Source organism: Pongo pygmaeus, chromosome 13, assembly GCF_028885625.2.
Source record: "Pongo pygmaeus isolate AG05252 chromosome 13, NHGRI_mPonPyg2-v2.0_pri, whole genome shotgun sequence".
Lineage (NCBI taxonomy): Eukaryota > Metazoa > Chordata > Mammalia > Primates > Hominidae > Pongo > Pongo pygmaeus.
In genome coordinates, this window is record NC_072386.2 from 117,885,108 (window position 1) to 117,912,890 (window position 27,783).

The following is a 27,783-nucleotide window of genomic DNA, read 5'->3' on the forward strand; positions in this document are numbered from 1 at the left end:
GAAAAAGCAGCCAAACACATGCCTGAGACCAGCTGCCATTGGCTGGCAGCTCCCCAGACCAGACTGGACCACAGTCAGGCTTCTGTCCCTGAGGGATCATGACCCACAGGGCCCCGCAGGGCAAAGCAGGAGAGGCAGCCAGGGAGGGTAGCTGGGTGGCCACTGGGTTCTCATTGCGTACTTGTCTTCACAATGGGAAGCTAGAAGGAGGGAGGATGAAAAATTGATGTTCAGGGATGAAATTGCATCACTGAGTGTCAGCCAGACTTGGTGCTTATGGCAACAGAAGAGACAGAAATTGTGCTGCTGAGGCTGGGATAAGAAGAACTTGACATTAGGACTCAGGCTGGTGTTGAGCTCTGGTTGTATGTCCGTACCCCTGCAGTGTCCAGGTCAGCTGAGGACAGGTGGGCACCGCCCTGTTATTACTGCCGTCAGGCCAGTGTGCTCTGATGCCTGTTGCCTTTCAGTGTGCCTATGCCTCTGTGGTCTGTGTGTCTGTGTGTCTGTCGGCTTCCCTTAGCAGGGAGTCCTCCCATGGCTGGTGGTTAGACCAGTTGCCGAGCTGGGAGTTGATCTTGTGAGGACTGCAGAGCAGAGGGCCCAGAGCATGGGGGTGGGGGGCGGGAGGGGACAGGAGAAACAGGCAGGAATCACTCCCACATCTCTGTGAAAGCAAGTCAGTCTCAGAGGGCGTGGGCAATATCAGTCCAGGGGTCGCTGTCTCCCACGCCCTGGAAGTCTGACAAGCATGTTCTGTGTCTGCCTCTGTCCTCAGAGGAGATCATCCTGTTTGGAGCCAGTCGGGGTTATACAACGGCTCAGGACAATGTGTCCAGGGTTACGAGGTGTGCCTTGGGAGAAGAGTTCCAGGTCATGCATGGGGAAAGGCTGGGTTGAGCAAAGGTGTGCAGGTTTCTTCCCAGAGACGCAGCTGTGCTGGTGGGTGGGAGTCCTCTAAGAAGGCATCAGAGTCCACAGTGTCCACATTCTTTGGTCATGGGACCCTCTTCCTTGGAGTGTCCAATGGGACCTGGGTTCTGAGGAATGCCCTCTGGGAAATGCCGGCCCAACAGCACTCAGCTGGGCGGCAAAACAGCTGTTTTATATCCAGAAAACTTTGTGAGCTGCGCCTGAGTCCAGGCCTTGCTATTCCTGAGACAGAAAACGGAGTCAGATGCAGAGCTGTCCAACGTCCAGACAGGAGATCATAAGGTTGTTTGGTTCCCGGCTCCTCAAGTTGGGGAATTGAAACTGTTTTTCTGTTTGAGGCCAAGAGCCCTGATTAAGTGGCCATGTGTGCATGTGCCCTGTTGGGAGCTGGGCTGGTCCTCCCCTCTGTGATGAGGGCCATTAGACAGATGCCAGGGGGCCTGGGATCTCTTCCCTCTCCCTTTCCCAGTTCTCGGCCTTGGTGCTCTTTCAGGCAAAGAGCACTGAACCTCAGAGCCTCTGAGGTCTGAGAGACAGTCCAGAAGCATTGCACGTGGATGCTTGGGTGAGAGGAGAAAATCTCTCCTTCAAGAGGGCTTAGAGAGCCCGGGAGAAGCAGGGTCTCCCATTCAGCCCAGAGGGACAAGCCTGAAGGAGGAACAGGTAGCAAAGCTGTGGGACCCAGCCCCTCTCTGTGACCCCACTGGCCAGGGGTCTGCAGGGGCTCTCCCTTGAGGCTTCTGTCTAATGCCAGGTAGCTGCACTGTGACCAGCGTCTAGTCAAGTCCTGACCCTTGGGGAAGAGGAAGAGGTGCTCATTTGGCCTCACCAGGTGAGGCCTGTTCTAGTCCTGGCTTCACTTGGGCCAGAAGGGAGGCAGTGGTGGAGCCAGGTCAGGCCCAGAAGAAAGCCTGAGGACCCAGACCCCAGTGGGCCAGTGGGCAGTTAGCTGTGGCCCCCGGGGGCAGTGGGAAGTAGTAGAGGACCTGCCTGGAACAGTGGTTCTTTGACCCTCCCAGAGCAGAGTTACAGCAAAAACTCGAGTACGTTGAGGCTCCCAATGTCAGGAAGCAGTTTCTGTGGTACTTCTGTGAGCTCAGGGGGCCTGGGCCCGGTGACCCAGGAAAACAGGCCCCTCTTCTGTGAAGCCGTTGTGCTCATTGACCTGTGTTCCTTTTCCAGGCAGTAGTGAGAGCTCAGAGTTTAGTGAAGAGATGTCTTCAGGGCTGGAAAGGTGAGTGTGGCCTCAGCATGGCCTCCCTCCCAGGGGTGGTGCTCAGGGCCGAGGGAGCCCAAGACAGGCCCCGGGCAGGGACGGGCCCTGCCCCACCCACCCTGTGAGGCTGCTCTGTGGCTCCTTCAGCAGTCTGGCCGGGGCAGGGCTGACTAGGAGGGAGGATGGAAGAGCAGGATGGTTGTTGGGGCCCCAGCCCCCATGCTCTGAGCAGCCCCACGCCTCTCCTGATCCAGGAGGTTCTTCCTCCAGCACAGCTGCAGGAGGCCTGTGAGTAGATTTGGTCGGAAGTGTGGGTTCTTGAAACCGAAAGCCTAAGAAGTGGCCTGTTCTTGAGATGGGCATGTGGCTCCGCCTGGTGGGGTCTGAGAATATTGCACCCTAATGGCCTCGGGCCTTGGGTATTTATTGACCCCCACCCTGCTAGGCACTGGTGACAGGGAAGTGGCCACAGCCTCTGCCTCCCTCGAGGATCCCTCTGCCTCCCTCGAGGATCCCTGGGCCTAGGGTTTGGCTCCCTGGGAGAGCCTGTCTGCCAGGGCCCCAGGCCTCCTGCTCGGGAATTCCCATCGCACAGCTCCATGTACTGGTGTTTTCCTGTGCCAGACGCCCGGTGATCTCTAGGAAGGCAGGGGATGCTGTGAAGGGGGTGCCCCCACAGCCATGGCACCACCAGGGGTGAAGGGCATCATGGTGACTCAGGGTTTGAGGGGAGGCAGGAAACATCCAGTGACACAGAATGTCTAGGAAAGGCAGGTTTGCACCAGTATCCGGGGCCCTGGGCACACACACACACGTACACATGCACACTCACATATACACACATGCCCTACACACTCACATATACCCATGCACACACTGTACACTTGAACTCACCTATGCTTGCAGTCTCACATACACAGGCACACGCTCACACATGTGCTTGTGTATACATTCATATAACCACACTGTCACACATGTGGGTGTATACACTCACACATGTACATATGCATGCATGCATGTACACTCTCACACATTTGTGTGCATAAACACTCATATGCATACATGCACACACACACACTCCTCCTCTGGCGCTGAAGCTTCTCTCCTCAGTCTTCATAATCATAAATTGGCCAGAGAGAAGATAGGTGCTGCCTAGCAACTCCTCCCAGGGCAGAGGGGCTGCCTGCTGGTCAGTGCTCTTGGTTGAGCATGGCCTGTGCCAAGCACTGTCCTGGTGCTTTGCATGCATGGATGTACCAAATCCTCAGCACTCCTGCACAACAGCCATTCATAGTGTCCCCATTTTATACATATGGAAAACAAGGCTCAGAGAGGTAAAGTGACTTACCTGCTCCACACTCTGGTATGGACAGAGCTGAGCCACACCCAACAGCCTCCTGACCACTGAGCCACCTCTTCATCACTGCTCCACAGCTTGGCCAGATACGGGGACTGTCCCATATTGGTCAGTCAGTCTGTCTGCCTGTGAAACCCAAGATGGGGGTTGGTGGGGGAGTGACGATATGCCAGCCCTCAGAGGCTCTCTCGTTCCCCTCCCCGGCCATCTGGGTTGCTCAGACAAATGGGCCAATAGCTTTCACCCTGGGAGCCACCCCGGCAGTGGGGAGGAGAACTGGACAGGCACAAGGGCAGACTCTAGAACTCTCAGCATCAGTCAGGGGACTCCTGGGGACACCCTGAGGGAGATAGCTTACAGGCAAGCCAGCACCTCCCCTGGCCTCAGGCCAATGAGAAGACATCAAATGGCAAACAGAGGCACAGATCCTGAATAGCAGCTAGACCTGGACCTGTTGTTCATTCGTTCATTCATTCTTTCACTCGCTTATTCCTTCATTCACTCACTTATTCATTCAGTAGCTGTTAAGCAGCTGCTCCCTGCCAGACACCACACGAGTTACTGAAGGTGTAGCAGATATAGTTCCTGCTAAGTACTCATGACTGAGATTAGAGCTTCTAGGAAGGAGGATGGTGAGAGAGAATTCCTTGTCCCAGGGAGATGATGCTGTTTGCAAAGCTGTCATGATCACTGTAGGCCACAGCATTTCATAGCATTTAGATCACTATCCATCCGAATGTCTAGAATAAGTGATTTTGGGATCTCTTCCAAGCACTGGTCTCATGGCTGGCGCAGATGCCCGGCTCTGCCTCCAGCAGTCTTGAAACATCCCTGCAGGGAGGATGTCCTGTTTCTCATCCTCTGAGGGTGGCTTTTGGCGCAGCCCCACTTTGGGGAGCAGGAGGCCACCTGCTTTGGAGGATGCCAGTGGGCCTGCGATGTCTGCTCCAGTCAAGACCCAGGCCCCGTGCAGTCCTGATGAGCAGATGCCAGCTGCCCCTTGGCCACCAGCCTCCGTCTCCATCCTGCACTGCCTCTTACATTCCCTGAAATAATCCACACTCGCAAAAGCACAGGAGCATTCTGGACCTTCCTGGAGAGTCCACAGGAGAGTTGGAGGGGAAGATTGACCTCTTGCAGCTTGAAAATCTTCATTGCCTGTGGCTCTTTTCTTTCAGTTACTCACCTTCATGCTCTAACCTGGGTCTTCTCTATTCCTGACCTTCATGGGCCCGATGCTTAGCTCCTCCAGGTCCTCCATCCACTCCCAGCTCTCACCCAGGCCAAATCCTCCTACTCTAATGGGGAGCAGACTCCCTCTTCCTCAGAAGACTGAGTGTCAGCGTGCCTGGGCCCAGAGGCCAGCACCTGCCCTGAAAGAGCTTCCCCTCCTCGGAGACCCCACCAGCTGTTCCCTGCAGATGCCGTAAGAACACAGCTTTCTCTGCAGGTCACAACTCTTGAGCAGACAGAGGCCGTGGAGCCAGAGCCAAGGGTGCAGGGGAGGCCTGGGCCACTCAGAGAAATGAGGGCGTGAGAGAAGAGAGGAAGAGGCTTGGCCGTGGTGGGGGAGACAGCATTTCGCCCCACAGCTCTGAAGCGCAGGGGCCACACTCTTCTATTGAAGATTGCCACCAGCCCCCTGCCCCTCAGCCCTGGTAATAAGCCTGCCCAGACTAGGAAGAGAAATAGAGCCAGATACCAAGATGAAAGACAGGGAGACCCCAGGCCAGTTCCTCCACACCACACACACCTCTGGTGGGTTGAGGGCACATCTTCATCACCAAGAATGCCACTGTCAGCAGGCAGGCAGGAGTTTCTATTGTCTGGCCAGGGGTGAGACTCTGCATGCCCGTCTGGTGAATTTGCCTTCCCTGAGTTTACACACATAGATGTCTCCTCTTTGGGTAGTAGCCAGAGTTCAGGCTGCAGATGGCCAGTAGGTCCCCAAAGTGTTTGGCCATAAAGAGCTTCCACACGGGAGCTGGAGCCCACTGAGGCCTGTGGAGCTGCTGTACTGCCCTCGGTGGGAATGGGTCTGTTCCTACTGGACTGTGGAACGAGGGTGCAGAGAGCAAAGGGGACACTCTTCTGCTCTTCGTCCTCCTGTCTCCTCACCCATGTCAGCCTTGGCAAGGACACAGGGCCTGTGGGGTTGGGGAGGCACAGTGAGATGCAGGGAGGTGTTTGTTAGTCACTTCTGAGCTCCCAGGCTGCCTTAAAGACCCTCCCCTACCCTCGGGGCCCAGAATGAGGACAGGGTGGTGGTCCTGGGCCAGGGCCCTCAGGAACCAGAGAGCTATGGGCAGGGGTGGGTCTGCTCTTCTCTGTGACTCCACCTAGTATCCCTGGTCAGCAGTCTTCCTCACCTCATGCTGGGGAGAGTAGGGGCGAGGAGAGAAGGGGGGGGCCTAGCACACTCTGCTCTCCCAAGGAGGTGGGGAGGCGGCTGCAGGGCAGCGGCCACAGGGCATTCAGTTACCTGGAGAGGAGGGCTGTGGGCTTGTCAGGATGATCTCCAGCCAACCTCGGGCCCCTTGGAAACCAACAGGGAAGGGAGCGTTTAGTCAAGAGCAGTGGTATTGGATAACAGATGCCTTTTTCTGCCTGATTTGGAAAGCAAGTGTTGGCACTAAGATGAAAACAAGAATATCAGCCTATGAGTTAAAGGATTTTAAATGAGGTGTTTTTAAAAAGATGAACAAAATGGATTGTAGCGGCGATCATGTGTGTATATATGAAAATAGAGTCTCACTCATCCTGAGTATTTCTGGTCTCTAGATTTATTGAGTGAGTTTATTTTCCCTGTATTCTTCAGATTTTCCACAGTGCGTAAATGTTTCTTTTCTACCCAGAAAAACAATTAACATTTAACTGTATAAAAGAAAACATAATCAGAAATGATTACTGATCAGTTTTTAACAATTGAAGTATGAAAGTGCCACAAAGTTGATTACGAAACCCTTGGCCACCATCTCCCCTGGTCGGAATCACCTGGCTCTGTGGAAGGGCCTTCTCGTGTGAGGCACAGGCTGTAATACAGGTCGTGGGAAGAGTAGGGGATGGGGGGGTCCTTGGAAGGCCCAGGGTGAGAGGAGGCCCCTGTAGTGGGTGAGGGAAGTGAGGCTGGGGCAGGGTTGGGGGGGCACAGTGCACAACCCTCTCTGAAGCAAAGCCCGTTCCTCTTCCTGCTCTGGAGGAGGTGAGGGAATGGGACAGAGCTCAGAGTCTTAAATAAGTCCTGTCAGGGAAGCAGTTGTGCAGGATGCAGTGGGAGGCTCCAACAGGGCGACCTGCATCAGGCACCAGGCTCAGAGGTGGCTTCTGGAGGAGGGGATGGTTAAGCAGCAGCCCAGGACATTTAGGGAAGAGGACCCTAGAGAGCCCTCAAGGCAGGACCTGGGACCTGAAGAGGCTGTGGGCTGTGAATCATGCACCAGGCTGGGACAGATGGCCCAGGGCTTGGTGTCTGTAAGAGTCTCGTACAGGAGAGCTGGGCCCCATGGCAGGTCCTGTTCTGTGGAGTTCTCAGTTGACCTCCACAGTGAAAGGCACAGCCAGCCGTGCAGGGGGACCTGAAGTCAGGACCACTGATCCTCCCAGGCCCTTGGGCAGCTCTCAGTACCTCTGAGCCTCCATTCCTCAGCCCTGTGATGAGGCTAGGCACAGTGAAGATCTAACACATAGGTGGAGCTACCACATCTGAGGAACTGATTTAGGGACTTTTTTTTTTTTTTTTAGACAGAGTCTCACTCTGTTTTCCAGGCTGGAGTGCAGTGGCACTGTCATAGCTCACTGTAGCCTTGATCTCCCAGGCTCAAGAGATCCTGCTGTCTCTGCCCCCCAAGTAGCTGGGTACAGGTACACGCCACCATACCTGGCTAGTTTTTTTATTTTCATTTTTCAATAGAGATGGGGGCTCACTGTATTTCCCAGCTGGTCTCAAGCGATCCTCCCACCCCCACTTCCCAAAGTGCTGGGATGACAGGCAGGAGCCACTGTGTCCAGCATGAGTTAGAGAGTTTTATGAATTTCCCTCGATAGGTACTACTTACCACCAAGAAAGCAACCCAGGGGTCTAAGGCTGGGTAGAGGGAAGAAAGGTTTCCTCAAATGCAGTTCAGTCATCATGGGAGGGATGGACCGGAGTGATGGCAAATTTCTACCAGCACCTGGTGGCCTCCAGGATGACACTAGACTGTGGGAGGGCCCCTCTAAGAGGTCGCTGCAGACAGTTGCCCCCCAGAGTGCTATGGGGTGGTGCTGTAGGGCGTTCAGGGAGTTGGGTGATGCAGTTTCTGCCCATGTGAGGTCTACCTGTTCGTTTTAGCTGGTGGGATCATCCGACATCCTTAGGGAGGCACCAGGGAAATGCAGTCATGGTGACAGAGCACCAAGTCTCCTGCCCCAAAAACTGAGTTTTAAAAGACACTTGTTTCCTTCTTTGAGAAGATCAGAGGACCCTGGTAGATGCCCAGGTCTGCCAGGTCGCAAGGATGCCTCTCAAGCCCCAAACTCTGCAGTATTTTGAGAGAGGCAGGCCAGGCTCTGAAGGCGATCCTGCAGGTGATAGATCCCCTCGGCTGCAGCAGACATGCCAGTGGCCATTCTCAGGGTGACTGCTGCAGAAGACCTCACTGTCCCCCACACCAGTGGCTGAGGCCAGGATCCCAGGCTCTCATTCTTCCCCTGAGTCTGGTGTCCTCGGGTTCATTCTGCTGCCTGGTGCCTGGCTTCAGTGCTCTGGACACTTGGCCTGTCTCTCCTGCATGAGACTCAGAGACACTGAGCCCTGGGCCACCTGTCCCAGCTTGGTGCATGACTCAGCGCCTGCAGCCTCTTCAGGTCCCAGGACCCCCCTCGAGGGATCACTAGGGTTCTCTTCACCAAATGTCCTCTGGGTGGCAGCCCAGTTAGACAATTTGCCAGCTTCTGATTTGGGTTTCCCTCCGATATGTGATCTCTTCCCTCACTCCCTTAGCTCCAAACACTAAAGTCTGGCAATTGAGGCTCCAGCCAGCAGACTGAGAGAAGTCTGCAGAGAGAAGAGTGCACAAAGAACCCCTGGCCTCTAGGGGCTAGGGCCTTTTGCTTGACTCTGTTTTCGAGCCCTGCCAGGCAGCTGCTGCTGCTTCATGGGTAGCTGAGAAATCTCTGCCCACAGCTTCTCTGTCCAATATCTACAATTCCTCCAGAGTCAGCACCTAGAAAGCGGGCAGGATGCTCCTTCCATCTTGTGTCCATCCTTCTCTGTGCATATCTGCTTTACTCCTCCCCACTCTCTCTCAGACAAGATTTCTGAACTTCTCAGTGCACAGAGGGGAAGATGGATGATGCCTCACGGCATGCCTCATGGCAACTTGGGATGCCTCCCAAGTTTACATGTGATAGTTTTGCCCAGCCACTGAGCCTCACTTGCAGCCTCTCAGATCTGGTTCCTAATCACCAGGAGAGAAGATCTGGCGTACCTGGCTTGGATCACTGGTGTTGCCCTGTCCACTTAGCTGTCAGAAGGATGGGGACATACAATACAAATGTGGTTCCTAGGGACCCACTTAGTGAATCAGGGACATTGCCCAGAGAAGAGTGGGTGGCCCATAGAGAGCAAATGTCCTTCAAAAAGTGCTGCTAGAAGGGACATCCCAGGGCCCAGCAGAATTCAGGGTAGCAGCTTCCTGCCTGAAGATGAGGGTGAAGCATCAGAAAGTGGCCAGCATAGGCCATGGCCTAATTGGATGGCTTCCTATCCAGGGTGTGCAGGCGCAGGTGGACACTGCTGATCAGTAGCATCACCTGGACCCTTCCACATGTGCACTGCTACCCAGGCTCTGTGGACTTGAGGCTGGGGCTCTGTGTACAGAAGATAGGGGAAGTATATTAGTCTGTTCTCACGCTGCTAATGAAGACATACCCGAGACTAGGTAATTTATAAAGGAAAGAGGTTTAATTGACTCAGTTCAGCATGGCTGAAGAGGCCTCAGGAAACTTACAATCATGGTGGAAGGCGAAGCAAACACGTTCTTCACATGGTGGCAGCAAGGAGAAGTGCTGAACAAAAAGGGGAAAAGCCCCTTAGAAAACCATCAGATCTTGTGAGAACTCACTCACTATCATGAGAACAGCAGCATGGGGGTAACCACCCCCATGATTCAGTTACCTCCCACTGGGTCCCTCCCATGACACGTGGAGATTATGGGAACTACAATTCAAGATGAGATTTGGGTGGGGACACAGCCAAACCATATCAGGGAGGGATCCTACTTCTACTAAGACCAAGATTACCAAGGCTTCAACATAATTATTTCCTGGGGAGGTTGCTCCCCAAGCTCCTAGCCCAGAAACAGGGACTTAGGGCTTTATGAAATGTAAGCCCCAGGATACCTACAACCTAATGTGTACCTAGAAAATGATGGAGTGAAGATGGCCTTTCAGACCTGCTTGACTAGTCTGAATTCTCATGATGCTGTTGGCCCAGGAAGTGCCTTGGCCACTTCCACCTCAATAGCACCACCTACTCTGCCTCTTCCCAGTGTCGTGATCTCGGGCAAGTGACTCCACGTCTCCAGGCATCAGGTTCTTTATCTATAAGGTGGGGATAATAATAGTGCCTACCTCACAGTGTTATATGAATAAATGAGATGCTGAGCGAACCCTGCTTAGCACATTGCCTGGCACCCATTGTCTCATCACCACCACCACCACCATTACCACCATCACCATCCTCATTTCATCCTCCCACTTTTACTGTCACCACCACCACCACCATCACTGTTATCCCATCATCTCATTGTCCCGTCATTATCATCATCCCAGGACCCCATCCTCCTGCTCATCATCACCTTGTACACCCCTTGGGACTGAAGTGTTCTACTTTGTTGCCAGTCGATGTCTTCCCCAGACCCAGGTTCCCACAAGCTCCTGGTCTGGGCAAGCCTCAATTGCCTGTTGCAGTCCTCCTTCTGACTCCACCTAAGATCCCTGAGAGGGATCTTAGTCAAACGGCCTTCCTAGGACACTGTGTTCAGCCACAGGTTCTCAGAATGACACTGGGAAAGGTGTCTGTGGTTCTGGGCTATGAGCCCCTATGTCAGTTACCAAAAAAACAAACAAACAAACAAAAACTATGATTTCTGGGGTTCCTCTGACACCACCACCCAATCATTTTGCATTTTCTGGCCCTGAACATTTAAATAACAAATTTTCTCGAAGCAGGGACATTTCCAGACACTTTCAGGTTGTCTGGTTCCAGTGGCTAAAGATCCTAGCTCCTCTATGCTGATGCTGGCCTGCCAGGCAGCCAGAGTTGCCCTGCCCAGCATGGTCCTCCTCCAGCTCTGGAGGGCTCACCTGGAGGGAAGGCTGGCCACTTCCACCCTGACTCTGTGTTCCTAAAGGCTGGCCTGGGGAAAGGTCACACTGGTGCCGCCCTTCAAGGCCTGGGGTCGCTCCCCGTGGCTCCAGAGAGAGCAGGCTCTCACTTCCATAGCCTGGAGCAGCCACCCTGGCACAGGCCCTCCACCCACACCAGAAAATGAGCCTCCCTTTGTGAACACTTGAGTCTACCTCTAATGACAGGCCAGCAGGGTGGGACAAGTGGCTTCACCTCCTTGAGCCTCAGTTTCCTCATCTAAAACTGTGAGAACTGGGCCCCTCTCACAGAGCTGGGCATGCTCTTGTGTGAAAGCATGTAGTTGGCACGTGGCGTGCAGTTGAGAAGAGGCAGCTGCTCTTCAGTGCCAGGCAGCAACTGCCAGGAGACTGCTCCACTGGGGCCACCAAGGGACCAGGAGACCTGGGAAGTGGCCCTATCCTGGGAGATCCCCAAGCCTAATAATCTTGTGGTCATTCGGTCTCAGGCACTGACAAATCCCAGGCAGCGTGAGTGCAGGTGGGGACCCAAAAGTAGAGGTGTCTCTGAGAGGATAATGCCAGAAAGGGCCCCCACAGTGGGCCCCGTCCCAATGACAGACCCCACCATGTTGACGCTGCTGCCTCTCCCTTATCCTGAAAGGCCACAGTGGGCCCAGTCCCTGTGACAGACCCCACCATGTTGATGCTGCCGCCTCTCCCTTATCCTGAAAGGCTGCATCTCACAGTGTGGTGAGGAACTTGGGCTGCAGAGTCAGACAGTCCTGGGTTCAAGTCCTAGCTTACAAGGCTCATGCCTTGGTCAAGCAGATTCACATCACTGAGCCTCAGTTTCCTCATTGTGGGGAGGGTAAGGGTGCTTTACACAAAGCTTCGGTGGCAGTGCGAGTGCACTTGATGAAGTTGCAGGGGCGTCAGAGCATGTGAGCGCTCACTACCTAGTGACTGCTTGGTCTGTCAAGAGCCCACCCAGAGACCCCTGGTGTCCCTGTGCTCCCCGCCAGTCCGCTCCTCACTCCTTTAGGGAGGACATGAGGAAAGGCTGCTTATGAGGCTAGCCTGCTTGGAAGATGCTCGTTTCAAGCTCTCCATCAACAGATGTCAGTTCCTTCAAACATCTGTGAAATACGAAGCCACGCACTGTCTCACGCAAAGGGAGAGAATGATGGGAAGAAGGTAGCCGTGCTGGCCACCGTGCCCTGTCTCAGGTACTGTGGGAACTGCGGACGGTCCACTGCCATCACATTCTCCTCAGGTAACGGGGAAAAAGACTCATGAGAAGAAAAGTGGCAAAGGGGCCAGGGGCCCCGGCTCTGGGAAGGGGGACTCCATCCTCAACTCCCAACAGTCAGCAGCTCAGAGCTGGAATCCAGCCCAGGTGAGGAGGAAACATCCCTGGATGGCAGACAAAGCCACAAAGGATCTCACTGCAAGAAAGTCCATTGTCAGACCCTGCTCAGAAGAAATCCCCGGTTATGGCTGGAAGAAGAGCAGCCCCGGAGGCAGCCGTGGCCAGTTCCCCTGAGCAGTGCTGCTTCTGCATGGGCTCGGGACCTGCCGTGCTAACGCACTCACTTGCGAGGTGCCCAGCATGTGGTGCTGGTAACAGTGAAGTTGGTGACTGTTTGACTTGTCCAAAATGAGAGAATCATGGTTATCTGCATGAGTCACGTTGACTTGCTGCACTCCACCCCTCTTTCTGAGAAGGAGGTGGCCATTGGGCCAGTGGCCTGGGAGTTGAGCACACCAGGGTCTCTCTTGTCTGTGCTACAGCTCAGTATGGGTGGTGGTGGGGTCAGTCTATGACCACCCTGACACCCGTTATGTTAGAGGACTGGGGGGCCAAGCACATGCTATGGTACGCCGTCACCCAGAGAGGAGGAGCCAATGGGCAGGAGGCTCGGGGGCCTGGAGCAGCCGTCCCAGCTAACCATCAGACTCCCACCAGCCCTGAAATTGGGCCCCTGGACAGTGGACCCGAGATGGCCATCAAGAAGAGCTCCTTCCTGGGAGGAGGACAAAGGCCCCTGGGCAGGTACGATGTACCTGCTGCAATGTGTGAGGGCGGCCCCACACTACCCACAGGTACTGGTGTCACAGAGCAACATGCAGCAACCTACGGCTGACCATGGAGGACTGAGGGGATCTTACGAAGGAACTCTGGGCCTCATCTGACTTTATTAAGTTGATTACATTGTTGTCTGGCCAATGGGCAAGAAAAGCTGTGGTCAGAGAACAGGCCATGCCTCAAGGGTGGGGAGAAGGTTGGAACATCAAGTGGATACGGGAAGTGAGTCTTCTAAGACAGAGAGGCTAAAGGAGAAAGAGGGTGCCTCCCCGCAAAGAGGCTGAACAGGAAGCTGCACGTTGCCCTGGAAAGGCTCACTGCCGGGGAGTGCAGGTGAGAGGAAAGCCAGAGGGACGCCCACGGAGCAAGCTTGGAGCATGGACTCCTGGATGCTGCAGCAGGTCACAGAACGAGTTTGCGGGGGCCTGGCTGGAGCCGCAGAGGAGACTGTCCAGTCAAGAGCAAACAGAAGGCTCCAGTTGTGTCCTGGTGAATGACCCCCAGGCCCAACATGCAAGGTTGCCCACAATTCTGTGTGCACTTTTCATGTGGACTTGCCATGGACTATCTGGGCTGTACAGTGTTTGCTATGAAACATCTCAGCCCCATGCTGAGGCAAGTGGGTGTGCCTGGATTTTAATCATGCTCTTGACACTGGAAAAAGGGTGAACACTCAATAAAAAGTTGAAAGAATTACCCGGAGACTTGGAGACTCTGAGGGGTGCTGTGTTTACTGGCCTGGCAGCTCCAGGTGTGCTTGTAGTGTGGCCGAGGAGGCTGGGGAGGAGTTGGGGAGGGAGGGAGGTTGCTCTGCAGGGCTTCCTGAGCTAACTGACTATGTAGTCCGGGGTGCTCTTGCCTCCTTCAGGAGCATCTGGTCTTTCAAAGCTGTTGCTAAAATTTAACCCTTTTCCTCTGAAGCAGGGGACGTCTCTATGCCACCCTGGGGCCCAACTGGCGGGTTCCAGTTAGGAATTCTCCCAGAACCCGGAGCTGTGTCTACAGGTATTCATGTGTTCATGTGTTCATTTGTTTGACACATAGCTTGTTATGTGGCCTTTTGGATGCCAAGCACTGTGCTAGAGGCTGCCGAAAGAAACAGACACAGCCTTTGCCTACATGAGGCTACTGCCAGGTGCACTGGCTGTCCCAGAGGAGGTGAGGGGCACTCAGGAAGAGGAGCGGGAGCTTACTTGGTTCGGGAGCTCAGGGAAGGCCTCCCTGAAGAAGAGACTGGAAGAATGATAGGAATTCGCCAAATAATTGGAAGTGGAGGGGCAATGAGAATGCTCCCAGCAAAGGGACATCATGGGCTGTGAGGCAGGAAGAGGTGGGTTGGTTATTCGAGTGAAGGGAAGGGAGTGTTGGAAGGAATGAGAGAGGGCACGGACATGAGATGAGCTGGAGCCACATCCAGCATCTAGCATCCAGCAGGGCCGAGAATGGTGGCTCAGACCTTAAAAGCGACAGGAAGCCATGAAAGGGACTTGCTGTGGGCGAGTGGAGGAGAGGAGAGGGGGAGGGTGGAGGCACTGGCCGGTGTGGACCCAGGAAGGCCCGTGGAGCGCACTGGGCAGTGGCTCGAAGGAAGATCCAGTGGCCTAAAGTGTAGTGGGATGGCTAAGATGGATGGTCAGACATATTTAGTACCTGATCCCCAGTGCATCCTTGGGATTGATTAGGTTGCAGGGGCATCCGAGAGGAAGAAAATCCCCGCTTTCTGGCTGAAGCAGCCAGTAGGGGGTGGTGCCATTCCTGGGGCATGGGCAGATCTGGAGCTCAGGAGGGAGGTGTGGGCTGCCATGCCCTTGGACGCCTTCATCTGTAGGTGGTGCTCGAGTCCCCAAGGGAGAGGGTGAGTGAAGAGCCTGGGAAAGATGTGGGGAATGGTGCGTGTGGGCTTGCGTCCCTCCTGTCACTCCACACCACCTCTTCCCTTCCTCGCTGCTCTCTGAGGCTCCTGCCAACACCAGAAGGAGGGGCTGCTGGAGCTGGGGCTTCACAGGCACCAGCTCTTCAGGTGTGGAGGAGCCCACGCCAGCCCCAGGGAGCGGCCAGGCTGTAGCCGTGACAAAAGCATCCCTTAGGATATGGTGGGGGTGCTGATCAGGGCCTGGGTTATGAGGAACTTGGTCACCAAGCCTGGAGCTTTGCAGCCCCAGAGAGACGGGTGTGGGAGTCCTTGGCGGTGGGCCCTTCATGTGTGTTATCACCTGGCCCTCCCCTCTGGGCCTTGCCCTGCGCCGTTGAGTCTGGACTGCTGGGACGTCATGGACTTGGTAGTGGGGCACCTGTGGTCCCCAGTGAGTGAGAGGGTGCTTGACCTCAGCTCCTCCAGGGCGATGTCTGACTGGTAGTCTCTCCTCAGCCCCACCGGCCCGTGCATCTGTTCTCTGGGGAACTCCGCAGCTGTGCCCACCATGGAGGGGCCTCTGAGAAGAAAAACCCTGCTCAAGGAAGGGCGGAAGCCTGCGGTAAGTACAGACCCACATCCACCGGGGCAGCAGGAGCTTCCACATCTGTAAATAGTGCCCGCTCCTAGAGGTCTCAGCAAGAAAGTCACATGCGTGGCAGAGGCTCTGCTTGCAGTGGGCATGCAGTGAGCTGAACTCTCAGGAATTATACCTGACACTGCCATAAAATGAACAAAGGAAGGGCTCCTTGAGTAAAGGAGCAAGAGACGGGAGGGAAGACGCCTCCTCTTTTGGTCCTAGGTGGAAGTTGGCATTGCCAGGGGGTGGTGGAGGGCCAGGGAAGAGATGGGGCCTGCACTGACATTGATGGGATGGCTGGGTCTGTAATCAGCCAGGGATCCTCCACCCCCATGACCCCTGGTGGCATCACTCAGCCTCCCCTTCCTCTGTAGCTGTCCTCGTGGACCAGGTACTGGGTCATACTCTCAGGATCCACCCTCCTGTACTACGGAGCCAAGTCCTTGCGGGGCACAGACAGAAAACACGTAAGTCCCTTGAAAGGACTCTAGTGCTGGGACTTCCTCTAGTGGGGAAGGGACCTCTGTGAACTGTGGAGGATGGGGGTGGGAAAGGGATCTATGTGAACTGCGGAGGATGCGGGTGGGAAGGTGGCAGGGGAGGGAGGGAGCCTTGCCTGGCCCAGGTCGGCCTCCCTTGTGGAGTGGAGGGCTGGGCCCGGGTCTCCGGATGTGTTGTTGCTCTCCTCCAGTATAAATCCACACCTGGCAAAAAGGTTTCCATCGTGGGCTGGATGGTGCAGCTGCCCGATGACCCCGAGCACCCAGATATCTTCCAGCTGAACAACCCTGACAAAGGTAGGCAGCAGGCCAGAGCTAGCGCCTGCAGCTGCTCTCTGCCCATTTCCTCTCTTGCACAGCGTGCATTTTGAAGTTATTAGGTGCTTTTGAGGCTGCTGCCTTCCCTTTGCTTTAGATTCTGATGTTCATGGGGTCCATGCTAGTCCACAAAAGCTGCATAGATCATGGTTGGCATGTCCATTGAGCAGGGTATGAGGCACAGGGTGCTGGAATCCTTGTTGCAGCCTTACCTATGGCTGCTGGGGCCCATCACTCCAGGAACTGTAGTCCTACGGTCTTGGAATAAATAGGCTGGATGAGGCAGGGCCATGAGGCTGGAAGGGTCTTGGCTCTGGGGAGATTTCAGGGATCCCCTCACATGCCTGTGCCATAAGACTCTGGCAGTGTCCAGATCCAAGGCCAACTCAGAGAAGAACCCTCTTAACTTCCCAAAGCTCCAGCCTTCTCTAGCTATCTCCCAGTTCCTCCCGGTTCCCACTTCATGATCATCCTGGGAAGGAGGAGAGATTCTGGACGCCATCCTGTCCAGTAGCCCTGTCTTCACTGACATTCAGAACAGACTATGGTGGGTCTCCTCAGTAACCCATGTCACATGACAAAAACCCAAAATTGCCCGGGTCAATTGGATTCCAACCAGGCAAACTGATTGGGGCTGGAAAATCCCCACGCATTTTCACACCTTAACAGGAATGTTCTACTGTAGGGTTCATGAACACACAAATCACCTGGGGATCGGTTAAAATTCAGATTTGGATTCAACAGATCTGGGGGTAGAGACCAAGATTCTGCATTTCCAACAAGCTCCTGGGCGATGCAGACGGCAGTGCTGGTGGGGAGACTATGCCTTGAGTGTCAGGCTCTAATGTTCTTAGCTGAGAAGCAGAGAAACAAAGGGAGCCTCCGGGAGCCCGGAATGGGGAAGAGATAAATTGCCAAGTACTCTGCTCCGTGTCTGAGTGACTGAAGCCACATTTGTTGCACACATGTGGCAGTGTGTCCTGAGTTTGGATACCATTTGAGTTTCTTCCTCCCTCAACAGTCTGGACCAGATTAGCAGTGGTTTCTTAAGGAAATGTGACACAAGGGGTGGCCAGGGTCCATGGATAGAATTCAAGAGGTCTGTGAACTTGGGTGGAAAAAAAAATGCATCTTTGTTTTCAGTTACTTGTGACTCCTTCAGTTATGAGTATAAGCATCCAACAACAAAAATGTTAGCAATACCTGTAATTTTATCTCCAAGAGGAATCACATATTGTTACAGACATTTCAAAATGTCACTTATGCTCATCTCTTTGAAATTACAGTGCAGTATCAGACCTGTACTAGATCTGTTTTTAGTGCTTAATATAGAAGCACCTATAGAATTATACCGCTGGTTTGTTTTTTAGTAGTTTAATAACTGTATCTGAGTATTATTGATTTCCTTTGTATTTTATACATTTGGAAACATTATTCTGAGGATGGTCCACAGGCTTAACCAGACAGCCAAAGGCACCATGGCCCCAAAATGGTTAAAAACCATGGTCCAAAGAGACCACTGGAGGGAGCCCTGGAGGCTGCTTTCTCTGCATGTTCCAGCTCACCTGGGGCCGACCTTCCCAGTTCAGTTACCCGTGTTTACATTTCTCTTTATGCCACAGTCACCAGCTGACCCTCCTACGTGGCCCTCTTCTTAACTCATGGTTTCTCTACCCATCAGGCAATGTTTACAAGTTTCAGACTGGTTCCCGATTTCATGCAATACTGTGGCACAAGCATTTGGATGATGCATGTAAAAGCAACAGGCCTCAGGTAAAGTCACCAAAATCCTGCTTGTCACCTGAAATATCCTCTCCCACCCTTCAAACTAAGGGTCTTTAGAAAACAGGGTTCCCTTCTTTCAGAGCCCATTAGCCACACTCTCAGTTACCCTCTTCTGATCAGCATCTTCCCTTGAGACAAGGCACCCCCTTGTTCAGCTTAGAACTAAAGCCCAGCTCCAGACCAGAACTTTGAATCTGGTTCCTGTGTCTTTCCCACAATAGGAAATGCCACAGAAACACCCACTGGGGGATGATTATGAGCAGCTGTGATATCACCCCAGGATCAGGTTCTAGCATCTATTTAGGTCATCCCTGCCAAGAGCTGACTTCATGGGAATACTCCAGACTCACTAAAGGGCCTCCCTGCCCCACAACCCTTGGGAATAATGCGGCTAGCTAACTTACTGACAGCCAGCCATGGGCCATGCAAGGCTGCTGGTGAAAGGGGGTCCCTAGCTTCTCAGTGTGTTTGAACCAGTGGGATCTGTCTTGACATAGGCCCCCTGTGGCCTGCTGGGCCTGGCTCATGGTATGGCCCCCTCCCCTGGTCGCCCCCAGCCATCCCATGAAGGGTGTTATGCGAAATGTTTCACATGCAGGAATTGGCTGAATTCTCCCAACATCCCTGTGAGGTAGATTCTCTTACTGTCTCCGTTTTATGCTGAGGGTCCTGAGGCTCAGAAAGGGGCAGACACACATTTAAGGTCCCACATTAGTGAGCAGTGGAGCTGGGATTGAACCCAGGTCTGCCTGACTCCCCCAATTCTCTGCTTGTTGCCCGTGAGCCCTCCTGCCTCTCCTGCCTCCACTTCCCTGGTAACCCCTGCAGCTGAGCAAAAGACTGGAAGCACATCCCCAGCTGTCCAGGCTTGTGAGAGAAATGGCTACCTGAGCCCTCAGCAGCAGATGGGGGCGGGCTGAAGCCTCCTGCTCCCTGGGGGTCAGGTGGGCAGCATTGACGCTCCTGTCCCTAAGTGTCCATGTGTGTTTTCCCCAGGGATCAGCCAGAGGAAGAGCAGGGGAAGCAGGAGTCCTCTCCTAGCCCATCTTGGGAGGGCTAGGCGCATGGCATAGAGGGTGGCGCTTCAAGGAGGACAGTTAGGGGTAGTGCCTGGGAGTAGACTCAGCAGGCCCCTTGCAGGCAGCAGCTCTGAAGTCTAGGGGACCTCAGCAAAGGCAAGTTCATACCAGGCATTTGGGTCCAGGAGGATGGGGACTTCATGGTGCCACACGGCACAATCACAGACTTCTTGGTCCCTCCAAGTGGTTCTGGAAGCTGGAGGGAGGTCTCTAGTGACAGTGACAGGTCCTAGGGCTCTGTGCTCAGCTCGGTCTGTAACACAGATGAGGACAAATACGAGAAGCTGATTGAAATTATAGATGATAAGAAGCTAGAAAGCAGAATTAGCAAGTTCTCAGAATTAGTCCTCGACCAACTAAAACAAGACAAGACCAATACAAGAATAAACATGAGGTGCCACAGGGAGGTTCCAAATAAATTGCACTTGATTCCCTTGACTCACCCGTCTGACTTCGGGGAATTTGTCCTAGGGATGTGCTCACACATGTGCTCAAAGATGTGTTTAAGAATGTTCACCGCAGCATTGTTCTTGATAGGAACAAAATCCTGGAAGCCTCTGTGACCCTCAGGGGGTCCCTATTATGTGACACTTGATAGTTATTAGAAAGAGGCAGATCAGGGCAAAAACATTTGGAAAGGATGATCTCATCTGTATAAAAGTTCTAAGATGATACACAAGAAATGGTAATTCTATAGTTTCTAGAGAGCTTTATGTATAGTTTATACATTGAATAAATGTAATTGGCCATCTGTATGACAGGAAGACAAGGGTTTTGGTTGGCAGCCATCTCAAGGTGATCCCTTGAGACAAGGTGCCAAGACCTGAACAAGGCTGCCACCGCCCCAGCTTGCATTAAGAGAGGAAGAGCATCCTGGCCTCCTCCACACTGGTCACACCATGTGTGTCTGGGGTCCCTCAGTAGCTCTGAGGGCCGCTCTCTAAAAGCACAGCACACTGAAGCTCACCTACCACACACAGGAAGCTGGAGCAGCTCCAGGTCCAACAGGAACTGACAGCCCCGAGGTGGCCCACCTGGAGGGTGGTGCGGGGAAGGAGGCAGGGCCCTGTGCCTGAAGCCTGGGCACCATGGTGGCCCCAGTCAGGAGCAACAGTGGTAGCCCTGAGTAAAACCCATTGTCCCTCTTTGGAGGAGCGGCCAGAGGATGACAGTAGCCCCAGCAGGCAGCAGTGCCTGGGCAGGCTGATCCAGCAGAGCACTAATGGGTCAGTTTCATGTATTGGCAAATGTGGAGTAGCATGGCAAGGCTACAACTTTTAAGGATTTTTGTCTGATTTTCAGACCTGGAGGAGGGGATTTTTCTTCCTACTTTTCCCCTTTTTTATTTCTAATTTACTTTCAACCAAATACTCCCACTCTGTGCTATATGTAATAATAAAAAGTTGACAACAACTGAAATATTCAACAGCAGAGGATGATTTAAGTGAATCACAGTACATCCGTGTGATGGAATGCCAGGAGGGTGTAAGAAAGAGTGTGACAGAAATGCATCTATTCACGAGGAAACATCACAGTGACTAGATTGATTTTCTATTCTGTGGAACTGCATGTCCTAAACTTGTTTTTATTAACACTGAATACACTTAAACCTTATCTATAACATATGTATAGCTATAAACAACAGCAATAAAACACCTTATTGCCACCATGCGCCTAACAGCAGAGCCGCCAGGGCCTTGGAATGCTGTCCCTCACCGTGGCCTCTTCCTAATTCGGTTTCTCTCCCTCCCACCTGTGCCCCAGGACCACTCTCCTGATTTGTTTGCTGATTATTCCTTTAGAATTGCAGGTCACATACTTGATTCCTTCATGTATTGTCTGGGGTGCATTTTTAAACCATAACGATGCATTTTCTTGTGTCTTGCTTTTCTCCTATAACATGTTCCTAGGATTCATCTGTGTTACCACATGTAGCAGTCATTCATTTATTTTTACTGATTTTGTTTTTATTAGTTCTTCTGTTGGGCATCCCAGGACTGATTTTCCGCTTTTTTGCTATAGTGAACAGTGCTGCTCGTGACCATTCTTATAACTGTCTCCTGGTACATGGAGATGCATTTTTTTCCTAATTCATCGTTTGACCAAACTGACACCAAAATGGATTTTTTTAAATGAAATTATTTCTAATCAGATCCTCCCACAGCAGTGCTGAGGGAGGAGGTCTGGGGCTGAGGGCCTGTTGGCAGCTTTTGGGGGTGGCAGAAACACTTTGAGCTTGGGGCTAGTGGTCCCGCCAGTAAAGGGGGCTAGGATCTTGTCCTGGGGGCAGAGCTGTGGGGAGGTCTTGGGGTTTCTGATATCCCCGAACTGACTCTTTCTCCCATGCTTCCCTTTGCCAACTCCAGCCACCCACCCTCTGCACACACCTCAGGCCTTCAGGATTTCTCTCTCTGCCCCAAGCGCAGTTTGATTTTCACTGAAGGAGATAGGCTGAGAGCGTGGGCTCTGGGTTCTTAGCCCTGCTGCTTACTTGCTGTGTACTGAACCTCTCTAAGCCTCAGTTTCCTGTCTTTGTAATGAGGACGATCCCAGTGCCTGCCCCACGGGGTTGAAGTGAGGACTCAAGAACGCAGTGCATGCGGTGGATTCAGAGCAGTGCCTGGCACGCAGCTGCCACTTCACATGGGGTGGCTATTGTTATTGCCATACCCTCTCCCTACCCAACCTGCTCATTCCCAGACTCATGGGGAAAGGCCTGTCCCTTCCCCTAGGGACCACCCCTTGTCCTTCTCTGAGGTCGGAACTTTAACAAGAGGCTGAGCTTTCTCTTCTAGGTACCTGCAAACCTTATGTCATTTGAGTAAGTCTCTGCAGGACGTGGCGTGACTTCAGAGGCTTCTGGGAACCCAGGCTGGGCCTGGTGGTGAAGAGCAGTCCTGGGCACAGGCTGTGAGCCAGGGTGCTGGGAAACTCACAGCCGGACTCAGGGGACACGGCCTGTGGCCTCACCATCCCAGACGGCTTCACCGGTGTGGGATCCACCTGTCAGTCCCCAGCGACTCTCACGACACTCATTCTGCAGCACCGCCTCTTGGGGCAGTGGTCAGACCCCAGACTGGACACCCCGCTCTCCCTCTCTGGGCCCACCACCTGCATCTGCGACTAGAGAGCACCCAGCCCACGTTGGGTTCTCAGTGCTTTCTACTGCACAGAGTGGACAGTGCTAACTAACCTGTGAGAGGGGCCCGAGAGAAGGAACAGCTGTGGAACAGGCTTTTTACACCCCAAGTGCACGGGGTTGCTCGCCCACAGGGCTGCCTCAGATTTTGTACAACCCCGAAGCGTCCTCTGCGTGTGCGTGCTGTACGTATGTGTGTGTGAGCGAGTGTGAACTCTTCAAGAAACATGCATTTTGGCACAAGACTCGTGACATCACACACTTCATTTGTTTTGAGGCCCTGCTTTAACCTTAAGTTATAGCCCTGTCCACCGAGGAAGGTCAGAGTGAGAGCCTAGATTCCTCCTGTGTTAAGGGTCCCTCGCATTCTTTTACTGTAAACAAACAATGCCTTAAATTGTGTCTTGTTTTCTGTTCCTATGGGTGCTATTCATCTGGAAGGCCTGCTTCCAGGCCTCTTTGCTGTCAGCCCTTCTGAGACAGGACCTGGCTTCAGGACTGTGGACTGGGCTGCTGGCCTGCTTGCTTCCTCCCTTCCCCATTCCTAGCAGGGCCTGAGGCCCTCCTTTTCTCACCCTTCCCACCATGTCAGAATGGGAAGTTGTGACATTGCAGCTCCAACCGACGTGCTCATAGTGATCAGCTGTGCAGGAGCCATGAGGCGCCAACCTCTCCCCGCAGGGCAAAGCCTGTGCCCCCATCATCTCACCCCTTTGCCTGCACTGCCAGAGTGGGGCCCACCAAGATTCCTGATCATGACGGGAAGCTGAGTGACCCTGAGGCCTTAAGCTTCCCCAGTCTTGGCCCCAAATGCAGTCACCAGCAAGTTTTCCATTTTCCAAGTCCAAGGGCACAATTGTTGATGACCGTGTGACAACAGAGCAAAGCCCCGGGGAGTGAACAGTCCAACCTCTGCATTCAGTTAGGAACTCTTCACGTGAACCACATCCTTATCTGTCACCTTTTGTCACATTTTAAAGTGACTTTTATTTTGCACAAATAATTTTTATTCAAAATAATAAATAATTCTGTATCACAGTATCTTCTCTTCCCCCTTCCCGTTTAGTTTGGATAGCCTAACTCTGAGAAGTTAACCCTTAAACAGTTTTCTGGAAGAGACTGAATTTCTGGGTCCTTGCAGCTGTGATGGTTTCAGAGCTCAGACTAATCAGGCATCAAGCTACCCTCAAGAGTTTCTGGGCTGGATGCTTCAGAACAACATCGACACCAGTAAACTGTAATAGGTCTGTTTCAAAATGACCAAAAGACCCACCACTGTATTTTGACCAAATAATGACAACTTCTCTAGAAATTTGAATGGCTTGGTGTGAGGAAAGTAGTTGTCACCAGGGCCTCATTTTGTAGTTGAGCCTTACAGTGCTTAGTATTTCATCTTCTTTTTGAGCAAAGACTAGAATACTTTCCTTCTAAGAGAAACTCCCAGGTGATAAAGTTGATGCCATCAAACCTTGACACTGGGTGCTTTGCACACCTACGCGGATGTTGCACCTCATTCTCCCGATGACTATTCAAATCAGCATCTAGAGGCTGAATGACAATGCCAAACACTCCACCTCTGATCAGAACCATGCAGTGTTAACACTTTAACCTACATTGAATCTGATTCTGCCTGTTAACTTTTAAAAAGTCGTAAGTTTGGATGAAAGTGCAAGATGTGGAACATCAACTACCTATTTTCCTTGGGTTTTTCCACTCTGCAAACTGTCCTGGTTTTTCACATCAATGAAGTATTATAGATGCCAGTCCAAAACCTCAGAATTTCAGGCACCACAAAAACAGGTAATTTTCTATGCCTTATAAGTTTGTCTTTTCTTTCACAAGCATCTCTTAGCCTAATTTGAAATAGCACAATCACAATTCAAAATGTTTAGTCTTCTCACTAATTGAGTCTGCTTCCACATCCTCTCCCAAGAACATTCTTAGCTCGGACTCTTGAAGAATCTCTTTAGATTTTGTTGGCAAAAGCCTTATAGAAGCAGTAAGAGCCTTGACCACACCGGAAGAGTCCTGGAGCAAAAGCTGGAAGACACTCAGCTCTCTAAGCAGGGGCTCAGCCAAACATGGGCATTAAGTGCTGCTTGTCTTCCCAGTGTTGGTTTGAACCCTGTGAGCCTGAGACAGAGAGGGCCAGGCACCAACCACAGGGCGGGAAAGTCCATGGGTGGACCCTCACCCTGGAGGGAAGCATTTCTAGTTTTTGCTCCTTGGCTGTCCAGAGTGTACAGATGTTCATAAAGCCATTGAAGGGATTATTTCTTGCATGCATGTGCTGTATTTTTGTAAGCAAATGGATCATGGCACCCCAAAATGAAAGTTATAGAAAGCTGTCTACAACTGTGGAGTTGGTAGCTGGTAACACTGTTGTCCCAAGAACAACTCACCTCTCTCCCTAGGACTAATTTTTGTCTCTCTCAGTTGAACATGTTTTGTCATTCAAGATCAGTCAGGTGCATTCTGGCAACTGACATACTTGATGGAGGACTGGTTCGGTAGAGAGCAGTAGAAATCTTGTTCTAACTGTGCCCAGTGAGAGACTTTGGCCCCCTCCCTCCCTATAAGGCTGTGGAACCTGAGGAAGTAGATACTTGAAGAGATTCTGCTTAGGAAGAAACTCACTCTCTTTTGCCAGTTGAATTTATAGAGCATTTTTTTTCTTACCAACATGGCCAGTATCATCTTACCCCCACCTCCCAAGCCCCAAGAGGTGTACCTTTTCGGATGCCATTTTACAGGCGGAAATGCTCCATGAAACAGGAAGCTACTTGCAAGCAACATCTGCTCTGTTCCTCAGGTGGGTCCCAGAGCCCTTCCCCAAGACTGCTGATGTCTGTAACCACTGGGGAGCACTGCCAAAAATACAGCTTTCTGGTTTGTGAGCCCGTAAATGACTTAAATCAGCTTTACATCATTTTTACATATCAAGTGGTTTCATGTTAAAAAACAAACTCCTAGTCCTTTAGAAATAACAGATTCTCTGCACAAAACCACCCATTCATTCATGTATTCATTCACATCACTAGCAAGTGCTGCCTGTGCTAAGAACAAGTCAGATCTGATCCCTGCCCTCATGGACCTGACCACTCAACAAACAGTCCCCACCACACCTATCTCCTTAGGCAAGACCTTGCCTCTCTCCTAGTCCTGAGTATAAATCCTGTGCATAGATTCCTCCAGAAAGGCATCAAAAGGCTCAACAGACTGAGTAGCCTCTTGGTCTGTGAGTTCAGTCGCAATGAGGATGAAGTCACTATCCTAGAGGCTGCTTGGCCCAGAAGAGCCAGGCACAGAGCTGCAGTTGGGCACACCGAGGATTCCAAAGGTGGAATGAGAGAGTAGGGTCAAAATGTCACAGTATTTGCTCCATAGGTTTTGTTTTTAATTTCAGTGTTAAATACAACTACAGTGTGAGCGAGAACTGCATTTTCTTGGGTGTTGAGAACTTGTACCATGGACTTGAGACCGCCTTTGCAGCCCTATGCTGCACAAGCGTGTACACCCCCTGGGCAGCCTCAAAACCCCGCTTACAGCAGCAACACAGGAGATCATCTATCCATTTTAGAACCATTAATCTCTTTATCCATTGCTGAACGACTGTGACTATTCAGTAATGAAATAATAGTAATTAATTTATTAGTATGGTATAATCTTTAATAAATTTCGTGCCAAAATGCATGGTTTTCCACTTAGCATTCAAAATGTTGCATAGAGAGTAGTTTTCAATTTCTTATGTACTCTTCGAAGTAAGTTGAAAATCAGTTTCTACATCTTAATTCGTTTCCTGTTAAATCTGTTGCACTCTCCTGGGCTGTCTTTTTTTCCAGCAGACCCCTGCATGCAGTTGTGTAAGGACTTTCTCTAATTCTTGTGAATTGTCTCACCCGCAGTAACCACTGAACATCAATCAGCCCTCCATGGGGTTCTTTAGATTTTTGGTGAAGTATTTTGTTACCTCAGTCTTGTATCAAGTTGCTGTATTTTTCAGCTTGTTACATTGATAATAATTATTTCACTAATAATGTACAAACATCTTTGTTTACTTTGAAATTAAATGTGTTTTCCAATGAATATTGCTCAGTTTATTAAAGTCACACACATTCACTTAGCAAACAGTTGCTGTTTCAGATAGATACAAAGGAGGCATGGGGTGCCCAAAACTCAGCTACGACGTAACCAGAACATAAAAACCATGCAGGAGCAGCATCCTCAGGAAGGGACAGGCACTCCAGGGTGAGAGGCAGGAGACCTGGGGATGCTTTAGAGAGCAGTGGGTATTTGGAGATTGAGTTCAGAGGTTGCAGAACACATGAAGGGTGGGGGCAACGGAGACAGAAATGAGAAGGAGCAGGATGAGGCTGGGAAAAAGGAGGCAACCTGATCTGAGTACAAGTTTTGCGGGACTAATGGGATTTAAGTCTGAAAAGATATGTTGGGAGGACTTCATTATGTTAGGCAAAAATCCAGAACTCCACTATACCTCGCTTGGAGAAAAAGGAAGGCTGTCTTAAAAGGGTTATCTCATGGAAACCTGAGGGGAGGACCAGGGGCATCTCTAGAGGGGCTGGAAGGAGAAATAGAAAGGCCTCCTCTACATCTTTCTCTCAGTGCTATCTGGGCAGCCCCTTCATTCTCTCACAAAGTTCAGGCCTTACCAAGAAAGAACCTGGAAGTCATTAAGGAAGTGTGCACCAGGGGGTGATGTGATCCAAGTTGACTATAGGATCCCCTGGCCCAGACTGCCTCAGTTTCCCAGCCAGTGCCTTCCAAAGCTGCAGTGGCCAGTCCCCCAAGCACAGGTTCCTCCCAACAAGCACACTCCTCGGGCTCTGCTCCACCATCCCAGTTCCAGGCCAGCATGGCCACACCTCCCTAGCTACAACAAAACCCCGCTTGCCGAGGTAGCCCTAGCTTACCTCCTCCTCCTGATTTAGACGGCACGGTGGCCCCAGCTTTACCCAGATGGGGTCGCTGCCCTCAGTCACAGTGCAGTGTTCAAGGGCCCTGAGAAGAATGCATTTGACTTAGCGAAGTGGGGATGGGTTTGGGGGTTGTCACAGTTGGAAACTAACAGTCAAGACTCGAACCCACAACTGATATCCTGCAAAGCTCCAGCCCCTTAGCCTCAAGGCGTCAGGCGCCACAAACGGCCACCAGGAGACAGCAGTACCTCCCCCTTGATGGATGGCGGGATCCCGGAGCCAACGCAGACCGGACGGGGGAATGCCGCTTTAGCCCCGGGTGCGGGCATCTACCCAACGCGGAGCCTGCGGGCAGGCTGGGCGAGGGTGCGGGAGGAGGTAGTGGTTGGGCGGGGCCACCGAGTGCGGGCGGGGCCTCTCGCTGCTGGGCGGGGCTGTGGCGGGCCCTGTCAAAGCAGAACTGAGCAGGCGGTGGAGCTGGGTCTGGCCCGGGCACGGAGTGGGGGCTTCGAAGGGAAAAGGCGGGGCTCCTGGGGGAGCCAATACCTGTGGGCGGGACATGGGAAAGGAGGGCCCGAGGGGCGGAGCTAC

General features: G+C 52.3%; 1 protein-coding gene across 8 annotated transcripts in view; it reads left to right on the top strand.

Moving 5' to 3' along the window:
- The window catches only part of RALGPS1 (Ral GEF with PH domain and SH3 binding motif 1), a 306,650-nt gene extending 283,994 nt beyond the window's left edge, over window positions 1-22,656 (top strand). For 3 of the 8 annotated variants that reach the window (XM_054500760.2, XM_063649937.1, XM_063649938.1), the window contains 7 exons: window positions 2,116-2,167; window positions 13,864-13,947; window positions 15,311-15,416; window positions 15,809-15,901; window positions 16,126-16,231; window positions 17,934-18,025; window positions 21,912-22,656. In XM_054500760.2, the coding sequence (XP_054356735.1) occupies window positions 2,116-2,167; window positions 13,864-13,947; window positions 15,311-15,416; window positions 15,809-15,901; window positions 16,126-16,231; window positions 17,934-18,025; window positions 21,912-21,941 (563 nt within the window). In that variant the 3' untranslated portion in view covers window positions 21,942-22,656. Of the gene's footprint in view, window positions 1-2,115; window positions 2,168-13,863; window positions 13,948-15,310; window positions 15,417-15,808; window positions 15,902-16,125; window positions 16,232-17,933; window positions 18,026-21,911 lie in introns of those variants that run through there. The other 5 variants (XM_054500761.2, XM_054500763.2, XM_054500765.2 and 2 more) reach the window with 4 other exon arrangements.
- Window positions 22,657-27,783: the final 5,127 nt, after the last annotated feature.